The sequence below is a fragment of the Caloenas nicobarica genome, chromosome 12 (assembly GCF_036013445.1).
Source record: "Caloenas nicobarica isolate bCalNic1 chromosome 12, bCalNic1.hap1, whole genome shotgun sequence".
Lineage (NCBI taxonomy): Eukaryota > Metazoa > Chordata > Aves > Columbiformes > Columbidae > Caloenas > Caloenas nicobarica.
The window spans coordinates 7,530,187-7,546,874 of NC_088256.1; the positions used below are offsets into that span (position 1 = coordinate 7,530,187).

Below are 16,688 nucleotides of genomic sequence, written 5' to 3' on the forward strand. Positions count from 1 at the left end.
GTTGTCTTCATTTTTTTCCAACACATTCCAATATTTTGTGAAAATCTATATTACCTTCCAGAAGAATGCTCATATCTCCCATCTCTCGGGCAGCTAACTTCAACCTCTGAATTAACTATCTGTATGGAATATATATTTTCTGTCTTTTAAGATTACTTTTTCCTCTTCCACTAGTAGAGTCCTTATTTACACACAGTGGATTTGCACCCATTAAAGTGTCTTCTGAAAGCCAAACCAGCACGTTAGCTTGCTATGGCACCTACAACTAAAGGGAATGACTTCACATTTTTAACCACAGTAGAATTCTAACTTAATGAAAGGAAAAAGGAAAATTGTTTGTGAAATTGATGTGTTTTAATAGAATAAAAAGACTAAACAGAACTAAACAATGCAGTTTGAAACTCTGAAAGAGTACTTTTCACCACATAATTAAAGTTATTTGGCCAGATTTAAAATAATTCTTAAACATGAATTTACAAGTTACTCTTGAAAAATCTACTGTCAGAGAAGACTTATGAACTCACTGAAAAATATTTAAGATTAAAAAAAGCTTTTAAAATTAAGTATTTACAAGACTCAATTGAAGAGATACAGGTGCACTGAAAACCATTTTCTAAAGTTCCAATTCAAAAGGTGCACATACCTTTTAAAGAAGCTTTTTTCAATACTTTCATTGCATAAAGTTGCCCAGCATCAGGACCAATTATTTTCCGTACGAGGAAGACCTGGTAATACAAACCCCATTTTGAAAATTACTGCTAAAACAACCTAAAAAAAAGCATTACTACAACTTTACTTTTAGCTTCATTAACACAGACAAGGAGATAGCACATCCCTGGTCCCATCCCATTCCTCAAAAACTCTGAGGAATAAAATATACCAAATATTCATAGCAAGTCTTTTTGCATGAGCAAGCTTAGCAACCAAACACGCAACTATCACAAAGCATTTGCAAACCTCCTATTAATTTCAGACAGCTTTCAGTGTTATTTCCTAAGAACACACCTTGAAAGGAAGAGCAAAATTGCATTTCCTTAATCAGATTAGGTTACACGCACCACATTACACTAAAGCATTCACATTGCTCATAAACTATATGTTCTTTCCTATAGCGAACCATTTAAGTATGTATTATCAATTAAGCTATTATATAAATGTGGGATATTTCTATATTACTTTCTTGGAGAATGACAAATCTGCCTGCTCTGCCACCTCCTAAGAGATTTTTGAGGTTTAAGACCCAAGTCTGAAATACATAACAGGCTATATTAATGAATTCTGTGAGAATGGCAAGACGAAAGCAAGAAAACCTCATCGTTTAAGATCAAAGCACCTTTCCCTCTGGAATAGCGACTCCAACAGGTTTTTCTACTCTTTCCTTTCCAGAGGAGTTTTAAAGATAGATGATATACAACTTGACATTAAGAAAAGTATAATATTAGAGTAATGCATCACAGACACATGTACCTCTGCTGACTAATATTCTAATTACTAGGCCTTTCAATTTACAAAATTGTTTGGAATATACTCCAGTTTCCAAGGGGTTGTTCTTATAATAGCAATTATTAGTTTTGTATTGTAAAACAAACAAACCAACCAACACCAAAAACAAGTCACAAAAGAATGGCAAGAGCTACCCAAAATTGCCACTCTGATCTTACCTTAGGATTTTCATTAACACTAGATTTACATATGTACTTTGTTAGAAATTATTAAATACTTAGAAATTATTTTAGAAAATATAATCAAGTAAGGTCATCAAATTTTCCATTCTAGAATCAGAAATTCATACACTGTCACTGACTAAATCGTACAGGGTTGGCAGAGGAGTTGTTTTTATTTAAGCTCCGGTTAGAAGAAAAACATGTTTTCAGATTCAGGCTTTGTTTTGCTTAAGTTTTGCCCAGTGACTGACCTACCGCACTACTCTCCTGTGATACGATGTTTATGCTCAAATAATAAAGGGAGTAATTCAAACACCAGCAAATAAGAAAACATCTGTAGATGAATACCCTCACAATTACAAAAGTAAAATATTAATAAGCATGTACAAATACTGCCTAATAACTAGTAGCTTGCGGGAATGTATGGAAGTCATGTACAATTTACAAACTTTAACTAATAAGGACTAAAATAGCTGCCACTGAAAATTAATCAAGCACCATTTATTTAATTTACAGACCAAGTCTCCATAATCCCACATCTTGCGGAGGTGCAATGCTATTTTTTAAACTATCACTTACTCACAGAATGCCTTCCTAATGTCTATTTCCCCCTCTCTCTGATCATACAACTCTATGCAGGTTTGTTCCTGCCATGAGATAGAAAAAAAACCCCAAACCAGCAGAAGAACAGGAACATGGAAACATGTAAAGCTGACTGTCTACTTTCTAGGTGTTTCAAAAGATTCAGTTTAAAAGTCTGGGTTTAAAAAATAAATTAGCTTCTTATACACTAGGATTAATATTTTAACTAATGTGTTTCAAACTAGTGACTAAGCATCTGATTTTTAATTTCACTTCTGCAAAGTGACACCAAGTGGCACATTACAAAAAGAAATTTCTGTAACAAAAAATTGCCGTATTTCTTCTGCATGGTATTTGAATAATTGTTCACTTTGTCTTTTCAGCTGTAGGCCACTTGGCAAATAGAGCAAAATAAAAAACCTGAAATACATTTCCCAGGTTATTTACTTCATTGTTACTTTGGTTCCAGTTCCAAACTACCACAATTGTTCTTCTGTATCTATGTCAATACAGATTTTATATATTGAAAAAAGTCAAATATTCACGGCATGTCAAGTACCATCATTAAAAGACAAATGGCCATCTCCTCCAGAAGTGTCTGTTGACACCACCCCAGTGCCTCCCAAGCATCGATCTCAGCTACAGAAGATGTGAGGTAACCTCTATGCAACAGGTATATTGTCCATTCTGATTCCTCACTAGATGCTGAAAAAACGTCTTGAGGCAGCTGAAAACTCTATTATTTTATTTCAAACAGCCATAGCATTAGGCAAACAGAGCTTGTCAACACTAGAGCTGCTGCATAAATATCTCTTCTAATTCAGCAACAGGTGAGATCCCTGGCTGTTGGTGCTGCTGGTCCCACAGAGCTGCAGATGCCACTCCAGAGGAACCACAAATGTGTCTCTTCAGTTCAAACAAACCATAACTCTCCATGGCAGACCTCTGAAAATGTGCTGCTGACTCACCCCTCTGTCTCTGACACACGCTGGTGTCCTGCTATAAACAGTGCTCTTGGCACCAGAGCAAGACTGGAAAAAAGATTAAATTTGTCAATAACTTCTCAAACGTTCCCAGGGGCTTGGCTACAGCACTGTCTTCCTTATCCAAAAATGTTCTTGAGCTAACCCCTCCCTCCCAGGCTGTCTGGAAAGGTCTATGGCTAAAGACATTGCTTTTCCTCTAAAAAATGCAAAGTCAGAAATGCTGTCATAGTAAAAACCAAACAACAAAAACCCCACATCAGCCAATTGCAAAACAGGATAGATAACTTCCTCCAAAACAACGCAAGTTCCACAAACACACCTACCTGTACCCAGATTTGTTAGGTTTACACCTAATCTTGTATTACAGAAATAAGGGAAGCAAGACATTAATAAGACGAAGCAGGTTCCAAGTGGACATCAGATAAAACCAGAGTTAATTATCTTACCTTTCCAAATGATCCCTGTCCGAGAACTTTAAGTAGTTCAAACTGTGCTGGATCTGCTTTCTCACATCCTTCTTTCACATGGTGTGTAATAGGAATTTCTTTCACACTTCCTTCATCCTATTGTTTCAAGGCAAACAAAAATACAACAAAGAACAGGCATGAATTAAGCAGCTCTTGTTAGAAGTGCATGTAAATTCCCGCTCTTTTCTTTTTGTTTAGTTGTGGTTTGTTTGTTTGTTTTTTTTTTTTTTTTACATAAAATAGTTTAAATTCTAATACAGCACAAAAGAAAGCTGTTTAAATTAAGAGTTTTCTCATCCATCCTCTCTTAAATAACTGCATCTAAAATTTCTAAACTTAACATAAAATTCTCAAAGAATGCTCATTTCCTTTTGTCACAAATATTACTACAAAGACTGATTTTCTTACATGAAAGGAATAAATACACAGATTTTTAAACCAAGTCTAAAATGAATCTTCTGTGCTTCACCTCTGTTTTAGCAGCCTTTAGTTTTCCCAGTTATTACTTTTCTCATCTTTCCCTTCCCTGAAATAGTCTTAATGAAAGCTAAATTGGATTTCATCATTTTAGGTAATTGTTGCTTTTCACAGCAGCAAATAACAAATATGGTCACCCAGTTGCAGCTAAAGGAATATGCCTTATTTGAAGAGCATAAATAAGATATGAATCATCTTAAGAACTCTGCAAATTCTTGCACCCAAGAGAAGCAACACAGCTCTGGGGTGCAGAGCTCACGGAAAGACTCTCCTGTGTGAAGACCTTCAGAAAGCCGAGGGTAATTCTGAGGCAGGTAAAATATTTAGTGTCCTGTTGACATTTTCCTGTTAATCTCATCTTTATCAAAGCTGGGCACAGCAGCTGCAGTTGTGAAAAGACAAACATCCACGGTGAAAATGAATCAGATGACGTATTGCAGCTTTTGTGGTGCAAGAGGAGTTTCTGCGAGCCAAAACAAATGAGGTGTCAAAATAAGCACCCTTGAAACTAAAAACGATGTGCCAAGGCCTACACCAGCAACCTTGGCTGGCATGTAAAAACAGAGTGGCATCCCTCAGCCTGACCACGAATACCAATGAATTTCTTGTACACAGCAAACCACCCAATCACAACAGAAAATCCCATCTGATTTGTGGTACTTGCTTTTAGGGTATCCAAACGATTATTAACTGTCCTATCCTCTCTTTATATCTTCATCTTGAAAGCCTCCCTTAGTAGAGACCAGAAAAAACAGCCTCCCAACCTACCATGCCTTGCTCTCGCTCAATGGCAAGTACAAACACAAGCAGAAAAGGACCTGGCCGCCTGATACACAGTTGGCTTGAGGGAAGAACATCAGTCTATAGTCAGGTTAACTACACAGAGTCTTGCTGTCCACAACCACACATTAAAACTTCTAATCAGCGTTATCAGACTTGATACAGAAGTATCTAGATGAAATTCTCTAGGTGGGTTTATAGAGCAAATAAGGGTAGAAATCTGGTCATCTAGATGTGTACATACTTAATGCAATAATCTTTAAAAAGGAGGCAAACATAAGGCATAGACAGCTAATGCACTGTTAATTTCTTTGTTTGTCCTAAGGGGGAAAGGAAGACTTCAAACTAACATTGTAATATACTCACAAACTGTAGTATACTCACAAACTGTAGTATACTCACAAACTGTAGTATACTCACAAACTGTAGTCCAGCTGTTATTGCACAAGTCCTTTCCCCTCCCCTACATCTCTTATTTCATACTCTTTCTGGAAAAAGTCCCATTTGTTCCGCCTGTTTCCCATGCAAAGGTAGGTATTAATGGATGACATTGTTGAATAACAAAGTTAATTCTTTAATTCACAGTCTAAGCTACTTTATTTCCCTATTTGTTCACAAAAAAACAGCTGACATACACTGATGATACAGTTTATACAGCCCAACTGCATCTCATCCATTTATCTTGTTGACTCTGCACATATGTATTCACAGGAAAGATGCACATATTTTCATTTCAAAAATTTTTTAAAAAATATACCTGGAATTTAAGGGAGGTAAGAACACTAGAATTTCAAGTCATCTGACAACAGATGAAAGCAGCAAGTCGTCTAGTTTTACACGAAGTTGTACAACTGAATTAATGGTTGGTTCTTTCTATGAAGTATGTAAATACTCCACTTAAAAGCCTTTTTACTTCATCATCCTAATTTGTTTTCCTTAACACTGTGAACCTTTGCCTGAGAAAAGACCTTTAAGAGTTCACCTGCTCCTCTTCTTTATCACCCAGCTCAAGTCATTAGCCTCTGACATCACACGTGGTTGCTGCGGAGACTGACACAGGATTTCTAAATGTGAACTGAGGAGAAAAAATGTTTTCCATGCAAATAAAGAGTAATTTGAGATGTACTAAATGAGCTATTTTTTATAAAGTGTTTTACTTTCACAAAAGATGTCTATATAATTTCACCTACTTAACTATCATTAAAGTACTAAAAATTGGCATGACTGAAGTATAAAAAGACCTCTGCATCATCAACAAGAAATGAGCAGGTAAAGAGCTGAACAGATGTATAAGCCAGTTTAATTCTTGTTTCTCGTTTGGCCTTCATGGGCTGCAGATTTGGTTATCTGATTTTCTGCTCTGCTGCTTGAGCAGCAAATCCATTGGAGGGCTCAGGTACCAGCTCCCACCGAGTCACCTTGCATGAGAGGTAACAATTCCCAGCACGTTCGGCAGAAGACAAAGCTCTGCAAGAAATCGGTGACGGCTTCGTGCCACCCATCTTGGTGACAGCTGGACTGGTTGGCAGCTCCGAGCACCAAACAAACACGCTCAGCAACATCCTCTGGTTCAAGCACCGAGACAACCCATCGCTCATCTTTGCTACGTGGAAGATGACTTTGACATTGACTGTTTATTTACTTATGCCACACCAGGAAACGTCCAAGAAACATATTTCTACCCCCAGGAGTTTATTCTCCAAATCGCTTACTTAAAAAGTTATTATTGCAGTACAAAGCAGTGGTTACAGCTGGCAATAAGATCTACTTGATACCTTCTTCCATGATCCTGTTCAAAAATATACGGATATATGTGTGTGGGAAAACAATGGCCAATTCTTCCATGCCAAGTCAGGCATTTCACTGCAAGTAGAATTAGCCTGGAGTTTAGACCAAGATTTACCTGGCATACAGAATACTGATCTTCAGCATCTCCTACATATGCACATCACCAAGGCACTGGGCAAAAATCACACTCAGCAGGGTTTATCTGGGATATTTCTATACAAAAGTCAAATTAAAATACTGGTGTAAAAATTAATTCTGTTCTAAAATAGCAGGAATTTAGTACTTCTAGGTGAATGTACAGCAACTACCTTAAAAAATACAAAGGAGGAACAGACAACAGTGTAATAAAAGCAGCATTAAGCACTCTGTGTATAAAAGGTTCAAGGTTGGACTGAACATTTTCAGAGGGCGAGGGATGTGCAAACGCTTTCTGCAGCACGCAGGATCTGTTTTCCATGAAGCATCGCCTCATGCGGCCAAACCTTCCCAAACAAGGCACTTACAGCCTCTCAACAGCTACTAATTTTCAGAATCAACTCTGAGACTTGGAGCCTTTTAAGATCTGGTCAAGTAAAATCATCGGTTGAAAAGTTATTAAAGAGCAGGGAATGCATAAATTTTGCTTCAAAAGGAAGTCACGCTAGTGAGTGTCTAAAACGAATATTCATCAAATCTACTTACATGGTAGGAATATGGTTCACCTTCCTCCATGGGCTCATCTGCCATTTTAAGGCCATTTAGCTGGAGACGGGGAGGAAGAGGAATTCGGGAGAAGAAAAAGAAAATAAAACATTAAGACCAACAATTTCAAATAAGTAGAGATTGTAATTTGACCAATTTACATTTCAGAGCACACGAATGAAAACTGGTGTTCTTGCTGCTCTAATTTAAAACTGTAGTTTCAGACAAATACTTCTGCTTAGTAGTTACATTTACCATCTCCCTTGTGTATCATTCAACATATCGCTTTGCAAATGCCATTCCATAGTGTTACTTAATTGGAATGAATTAAAAATTCCTTCTTTAAAAGTTACAGATACCATCCATACAAGATGACGCTAATGTAAAATCCTTCCGTTATGCACAAAACCTAAACCAGAAACCTAAAATCTGCTGCTGAAAATTAATTTGCAATTTAAGGATAAAACATTCAAAAGTGATTTCAACTATTTTTGGGCAAGAGGGAGTAGTGCAAGGGCAGGTAGAATGGAGAATACCTACCACAGAACTCTTATGCACAAATATAATTACCCATTTCTTTAAATAATTAGATTCCTCTAAAAATTTGCTTGCATCAGAAGTTATTTCAATATCCAACAAATGGAACCCTCAAACTTTAATGAAGTACTTTAGAAACTGTAGGTCTGTATGCTAAAATATTTGTGGATCAATTAAAAAATTACACTTTTCAGAGGCAAAAAAGTAGGATATGCATCTGGCCAGAAACTACTCAGTGATTTGCTCTTCAACAAGTACAATACTTGCCAGCATTTGCCTACCCTCCTTCACACACTTCAAACAAAGAAGATGTCAAGCCCACGGTCACAGTAAAAATAGCTAAATTTCTAGATAAAGTTATTTAGTTTAAGCTCTCCTTAAGCAACAAACAGTTCAATGCTTTTTAACAACTGAAACGGGAAAAAAATACAGAAATATAAAGGACGTGCTCTTTTTCAACAGGTAAAGCAATGATTAAAAACTGGAAATGCCTGACAAAATGGGTGAAGACAATAATGGATTTTGCTAGCGATAATTGCTAATTTATTTGTATGTTAATTGTTTGCTATCACTACCTTCACGTGGCACTGATCTCGCACAAAAAATACCAACTAGAAAAAACATAAGGAAACTGAAACTACTTTTTTCCTGAAAGCGGAAGTTGAAGCAATTAAGTTCTTAGGCTGGGTAATGACTTTTTTTTCCTTGTACTTCTGAATTTATCTAAAATACACATCTGTGTGTATTTATACATACTGCAATGTGGTATGATTATCAGTATGTGAACTGGTAAGACACAGGACCACAAAGAATCTTAAAATGCCACACAGACCATGCCCCTCTTTAAAAACAAAACCAAAAACTTGATGAACGAGTCAGGCTGAAGGGACAGGTTTGTACAACCCCTACTGTGTCTTCTAAACAAATCCAACCACTTCCAAGTAGAGCTTTTAAGAGCTAAGTCCTAAATTAGTGATTTTGATAAAATTAAATCTTCAGTTCTTAAATTCTCCAATTTTTTATTAAAATACTGGCACTTATTTTTGGACTATCTCCTCACTGAAAAAAAAAATATATATACACATACATACATATATCTCTATACCAAGAAAAGTATCATGAGGCTTTGGTCACTTTCACTCTAAGTTTTTGTTTATTTTAGCCTCAGTTAACACACATACTCTTCACATTAACTATAACCCATCAGTCCAACCCAGTGTTGGCATATTAGGCACGTGTTCATCAGGAATATATATCACACATTGCCACCCTCATTTCTCAAGGCCAAAAATTACTAACCTATTACCTTGGATTCAGAAAACTCAACATACTTATGGAATTCAATGCTACTAATTTGCTACATAACACTTCTTTTTAAGTATTTTTTTTTTTCCAAATTAGATCCTGGGAGGGACAGGACACCCACTACACTTGTTATTGGATGAATTAATTGAATAATACCAAGGTCTGGATCAGAGATGAGCTCCAACCTCATTTCAGACACTCCACTGCCATGCGATTTCTTTTCACATACCACTAGATTACCTTCAAGTGTAAATCAACGTGAGACAAACCAAAGTTGTCCAAAAAACTTGTTTGGACCTAGTAAGAAAATGGGTTTCTACTCCAGGTGCTCAGAAATATGATCCAATTCTTTACTCATGGCCTTGAATTTGAATTTGGTGTGCATTTCACCTTTTCTTTCTTCAAATACGGTCATTTTCCAAGTTGTGGTTTTTTTTTTTTTTTTACTTAAATTTAAGCTCTGGAACCAATACTACCATCCAGAAGAACTGCAGATACACTCAAAACAGTAGTTAAAGTCCAGGCAATCAGTCACAGAAAACTGTCACTGCTGGACTGGGGGGTTTTGAACCCCAAATCATTGTGTTATTTGATGTACGTAGTTCCTGAGCACGCCATGTAGGCGTATATTTAGCTTTCTGGCAAATCAAATATAGTAAGTTATTGAATTTTTATGGCAGGTAATCAAATGTCATCTTAATTAACAATTTCCTATCGTACACTTTTCCCCTTCATTGTTGCTCATGGTTTTTTTTTTCCTCTCTCTCCTGTCCAGTCTCCCTGTAACTACAGAGACTGGGATGTCTGCCAGTTTTTAGTCCAAATAATTTTATGTTCAAGTGCATGAATCTACTTTTATTGCCTGATATACACAACTACACTTTTGCCTTGTTCGTGGAGCCTGGTCACTGTCCATTTAAAAAAAACCCCAAAAAACAAAAAACAAAACTGGACAACAATGAACCTATTGGATTTCAACCCGAAGTCTAGTAGTTTTAAAGAACTAGTAGTTTGTTAGTCATTCGGTACTAAAATTTAATGACAAAAACCAAATTATTACTGTTCTGTACAGTTACTTATACTGGCCAAGTTTCAGCAACTAGAAGTTTCCACTATCTCTTGGATTAGGCAAAAAATAAAAATCACAATTAATGCTTAATTCCCACCTTTATGGAAACCAAATACAAAATTCTGCTTCCACAGCCAACTGGGACCCTTTTTCATAATTTCATCACGAATATTTATGCACAAACATATATAGAACAGAACAATTTTGATGTCTAAGTCACTACTAAATATCTATGAAGGCACAAGTTCAATTCATTATTGAGAATTAGAAAGCATGTCTATTTATAAAGAGAACAGGTGGAAGGGAGAAAGTATCATTATTCTGAAGGAGATTCTTTCATCCTTGAATCATTTTGCTGTTCAGTAATGCTAAACTACCATTAACTGAACATCTTAAATATTAACATTAATTAAGACACAAACTAAACTCAGACATTTAGGCAAACGGTATCAATACTTTCCAAATTAAAAAAAAAATGAAGTTAGAGAAAGTATTCTGCATTATTGATCAGTATAAAAACAACTAAACCCACTATATATATTAAAAAAAGAGAACAAAGTTAAGGCCAGACAACCTGGCAGGTAAGAAACTTAACTCTTCCAGAAGTGGGGGCTGAGCCCCGATCCTCCAATGCCAAACTGTCCCAAGGTAACGCGGCACAATCTGCTTTCTGATTTAAATATAATCGCTGTGATGGATCCCAGACTGTACCCATCACCTTGGGAGAACATCCAAAGGCTTCTGTGGGCTGGTAAAAGGCTTAACTACTCTTGCACATGTTTTCCTGCTGACAACTACAGCAGAACAGAGTAATCCCAGCATTACCAAAGATTAGAACCATCTTCCCCCCTATTAAGGATGTTTTAAGAGTTTCCATGGTACGTGTGTTATGGTTTGGTGGATCTACAGGGTTTGGCCGAAAGCAGCTAGACAAACAGTCAGTAAAAATGTTTAACTACATGGAAAAACAGAAGAAGATGTAAAGCTGGTTCATTCTGCCCTGTTTTCACGCATCTTCATTTAGGCATTCAAGCAGAAATAAAAATTTTACAGAAAAAAACCAGAACTGGCAATTTTACTATCATAGTATTACTAGAAGCAGAAAGAGTCATCACCACTCACGTATAATCTTGCTTGGCTTCAAACATGTAGAATTCTACATATAGATCAACAAAAGCTCCTGCACCCTCTGTGGTTTCTCCTTCACTGCGCTTAATTTGCAAAGTTACTGCAGGCCCAGTCGCCAGACCTACACCTCTCAATTCTTCCAAATGAACACCAGACAAACCAGTTTGCTTCCCCACATACAAAAGCATTACTTTAAATACTTATTTCAAAATGTTGGAGTGGAAGCTTACATTAGAAACCCCAACTATTTCAAAAAGACTTCATAAAAAATAAAAAAATCCTTTAAAAAAAGAAATCAAACCCTGTTAAGACCACATTTGTTCCTCATTTAATTTTGAACTACATCTGCAGAGATTTTGCATCACTAATTTAATTAGCAACACAGTGGCCTATTGAATCTTTTTTCCTGAGATAGGTTTGAGAAATCTGCGGGTTCCGTGCACAGCTAAACAGGTGAGGGGGCTAATTTATATTTTTTTAACGTCTGGAAGTCCCAGCAGGTGGCCAGAGGAAGGATGTCCTGCTGATGGCAGCACCCATGTCAGACTCTGCAGGTCTACGCTGAATTTTCTGCTCACCACCCACACAAATCTCCGTCCCTCAGCTCCTCATACAAAAGGAACAGTCTGGGTAACTCACGCTCTTTTTAAACATACCAAGTGAAAGAAGATAAAGCCATCTACCTTAAAAAACCAAAAAACCAAAAAAAACCCCAAACAAACAAAAAAACCTTAAACCCATAATCAATCACTAGGGAAAGTTATAAAGTCCTTTTCCTGTGGCAAATAAATCACACATTCAGACAGGATAGCAAACCTCCAGCAACATATAATTACTGATTTTAAGAGAACATTTTGATCCTTCCCATTATCAGAGATCAGGGAGAATTACGTGTGTCTCAGACTAGTCATAGCTATGACAAGCCCCAAACCTGGCCACAAGCACAGGGATCATTCAGCTAGTGAAGAACTTGAGATCTTTCTACTACCACCTGTCTAGGAGATGATTTCAACTCCAAAATTAAAGTGCATAAAGCAGCCACTCGTGTTTATTGGCAGATTAGAGAACACTGGAAAAGAGTCAGATTTAAAAACGATGAAAACAACATATTTCAAGTTTTATTCTTAATGTAGTATAAATATTAAAATTCTACATATTGAGTTAACAAATCATACCATTCTTCTGATTTCGGGTTATCGCAAAGTCTCCCCCAAGCTATCCTGCAGGAACCAAGGTGAGCAACCTCGACCAGACCCCCCGCTCCTTTTAGAGACTCAGAATACCAGAGCAGATTTCCAAAACGATCTTCAAAAGCGGTATACCAAACCAGAATTATTACTATTATTGTAATGCAGCACTTTTCAATGCATAAAGACACTCATTGTTTTCCATTTAAGAGTATTAATGTGCTTACTTTTTTTTTTTTTTCTTTTAAAGGCACTTTGTTCTCCTAAATCTTTATAAAAACTGTACATTGCTGCAATGGCTGAGGGCACTCAGTATTGTGTGTAACTTGAACATTTTTTTTCTTAGCATAACACCACCTAATTGTGGAGATTTTCGGAGATGCACAAAACTAGGTAGCTGAGTCATCCACGTCACTGCCAGTAATTACTCAGAGGAGTTATGCAACTCCTAACGCTGACAAAACGCAGTGGCCTTTGATAGACCGGGCTCAGAACACACTTAAGAAGACGGACTAATGGCCCAAATCAAAGATGTATTTATTTAAATTGGCATGCGCTACTGATTAGGTACAACAGCAGCAAAGCTCAACTGATGTACATGCCCTCTGAAGGCTGCAACTTCCAGTGCAGCCCACTTTCCCAGCAGAATACTTGAATTTCTAGTCACTTGGTTGTTATAGCCTTGTCTTCCTCATCACTGTCAGCCAATTAAGCAATGGGTTTCTGAAGTATTCATTTCATAAATAAATATTTGCGTATGAGGTTGGGTTTACGCAACTCACAATATTCATGTACTGCAAACAGCAGGCACTTCAGTCAACTACACTTCTTTTAAATGCAGGAAAGACTACTTCTATCAAACAGGCAGAAAAATCCAAAATTACTGTAATTCTGCCCAGTTCCAAGGATTTTTGAATTTCATTCAGCTTGGTCAATAAAATGTTAATGTTTACTTTCACATTTCTTTGTAGACTGCAATGATATTTTAATAACCTATAACAGTTGATTATAATCAACATTCTTGTACCTACTTTTATTACAATGAAAATACTTCTTAATCCTATATTTAGGAGGAAAGAAGCTCACTCAATATTTGAAGCTTAATCTGCATGACACCAACCCTTCCTACCTGTTCTTAAGGAATTCCCACAGTCACAAAATTGCTTCCCAAGTGGCATTGCCATAGGAACATAAGACCAGACAGGAACAGCATAGCATACAGTCCCAAATGTAATTCTGGGCACTTCAGAGACAACCAATGTGGAAAAAGGGCAAAATAATTAACTCCTGAATTTCTTCCAGCAGTTCACTTTGGTCTTATGCCTTAAAGCATGAAAGTTTGTTTCCTGTCTTCAAGATTGCATTTGTTCTTCACTGGAAACAAAGTTATTTCTAACAACATAATGCTAAACTTAGTCAACAAGCAGATTCCTCAGAGAACTGTTTCTCTGTTTTTTCCCTCCTATGCTGCAATTGATGGACAAATAAGCACTGTAAGTTGGTCTTCAAACTATAGGACAGTTTAACGGGAATACTGTTGACTGTATTTCCAGCAAGTCCAAGGTCACCAACACCTATCAGATTGCCAACGTAAGGTTGTAGTAAGTACTATAGGCTATAATTAATTCTATAAAATTAAAGTGAAGAATCCAAACCAAATTTAATTTCAACACAAAATAAACCTTTGTTAAATCCCCAAACAACGCGAATGTAGAATTCCAACAAGTGAAAAGTACTACACACCCCTGCCACGCACTTAATATAAAGCATTATGGCAACAACAAATATTTGTTAATATAATTTGGGAACTTCATACACAACTTGAAGAAAATGGTTTTGGTATAAATGAAGCCTCAAAACGCCGTGAGCCAAACGTAACACGGACGTAACAAACGTGATGTCTCATTTTAACAAGCACACAACCGCAATAGTTTCATGCAGACCCTATTAAGCAAGTAGTTCGTGTATGGGCTTGAGGAAAATACAATTTAAAGGACTGTTGCAAACAGTTGCCTTCAGATGTTACAAACGCTGTTTCACTGGGAGATCCATCATCCTCTGCTCTGTTGGTTTCAGGAGCGTGACTTCAGAACCAGTCTCCTACAACAAGCTCACGTCTCTTTATCGGCCCAAGATCAGTCAAGTTTTCAAAAAAAAAAAAATCACTGAAACGTAACCACCATCAGCAGAACTACCTGGCTCAGCTGGTTCCCCAGCCTCCTTCTAACTGCCAAGCCAATATTTATGGCAAAATCTGTACACAAAAGCAGCCCTGAACACAACACTCTGAAAGCAGCATCGGCCTCGGTGGAGGGGTATCTGTCCAGTCAAAAAGTACTGACAGATGCACAATAACCACTAATGTTTACACTTCAACTGCAATACTCTTAAGTTTTATTATTTTAACATTGATGTATCACAATATTCTTCAAGAACCGATCAACGGGGCCAAGAAAGTTCTCAGACCTTCAATAAGCTTCATACCTTAACTATTTTTGTATTCATACCTATATTATTTTTACAAACCACTAGATTAACAAACAAGCCTTAATACTTCCGCTGACTTTTTAATCCTTACATGTAGCTTCACTAGCTTAATTAGGATTTCTCTACTATTAAGGTACAGAGACTGCATCAAATATTATTAGATCATTAGAATATTTCAAAGTGTTAAAAAGTCTAGCAGCCACAGTGTAGAAATGCATGTCCAGTAATTACAGTACTTGGAAGTGGAACTCTGTAGACACAGCTATAGAAAATAAATTTTTTGAAAAACCATAAGAAATGTAAAACCTCAACGTTGTATTCCTATCACAAATTACTGGGGTTTTCCTTTATATGTATAATTTTTTTATCAGAGAATAATATGTCAACAAGATTCTTTCCAGGATATCCTTTCACTCTTCCTAAAACTTTAACCTATGCCTGTTTTGTGTACTCTGTACTTAGAGATGAATTTGCTACAGCCTTTTTTACTTATGATAAGAAAGTCCTACAGCATCCTGGAAAGCAAGTCGGACCAGTTTTAAGAAACTTTATTTAGATAACATCTTTTGTGTGTCAAATACACCTAGTCGTAATCTTTTATTTGTCACACTCGACGATACCTGACACGCAATCCTGTGCTTCTGATTTAAAAGTGCAAAACTTTTAACACTCGAGCGTCACGTTCTGCTGATACATGCATTACTACAGCATGGCCAGTTTTACCAATTTTTACTTGCTTATGGGTGCACCTTGAGTGCTAAGCAATACCTCGAAGACACTTGAAGTCTTTCCTTGTTCTTTACAATGCTTAAGCATCCAAACCTCTGCCACACACTCCTGATTCTTTATTTTAGTTGTGTGTAGGAGAGTTATGATATGGTTATTCGAAGAAAAAGCAAAGAGACCTCTCCTAGTGACAAGCTACCTGGATGCCCATCCAGATCAGTACAATCAAATCTGCAGAAGTTTAAGTAACTTTCCACAGGAGCTACAGCCATAAAACCGAGTTTACAAAGAAAACTCCAGAGCTGTATATTAACCGGGAACCGACAACTGTGACACTGACACGGTCAAGAAGGCGACGCGAAGCTCGCCGGCCTTTGACGCTCCGTCCCCACACACCGCCTCGGCTCCCCCCGAAACTCCACACGTGTTCCCGCCGCCTCGCAGCCCGCACCGGGCGGGGACCGCGCTGTGCCGCCGCCTGTCCAGCCCCGGAGCCGCGGCCGGGCTGCGAGGCGGCGGCGGCGGGGGAGGCCCGCGGGGACAGGCCCTCCCGCGGCGGCGGAGGCGGGGACGGGCCGCCCCGGGCCGAGCTCGCAGGAAGGCCGGTGCCGGCGCGGCTGCCCCGGAGGCGTGAGCAGGCCAGGTGCCGGGGCGGGCGGGCACCCCGAGGGAGGCGGGGAAGCGGTGGCGGCGCCGGGATCCGGCGCCGTGGGGGGGGCGGGTGGCGGACACAGCGGGGGCAGCGAGCCGTGGCGGCGGGGCGGGGGGACCCGCGGAGCCGGGGAGGGGCGGGGGCCGGCGCGGAGAGGCCGGAGCCGGGGGCG

General features: G+C 38.2%; 1 protein-coding gene across 3 annotated transcripts in view; it reads right to left on the minus strand.

Annotated features, from left to right (window-relative positions):
- Positions 1 to 16,688, minus strand: part of RPS6KA6 (ribosomal protein S6 kinase A6) — a 40,477-nt gene that overhangs the window by 23,535 nt on the left and 254 nt on the right. For 2 of the 3 annotated variants that reach the window (XM_065643617.1, XM_065643619.1), the window contains exons 2-4: positions 7,426 to 7,485; positions 3,679 to 3,795; positions 644 to 725 (exon numbers count right to left, since the gene is read on the minus strand). In XM_065643617.1, the coding sequence (XP_065499689.1) occupies positions 644 to 725; positions 3,679 to 3,795; positions 7,426 to 7,485 (259 nt within the window). The remainder of the gene's footprint in view (positions 1 to 643; positions 726 to 3,678; positions 3,796 to 7,425; positions 7,486 to 16,688) is intronic. The other variant, XM_065643618.1, reaches the window with a different exon arrangement.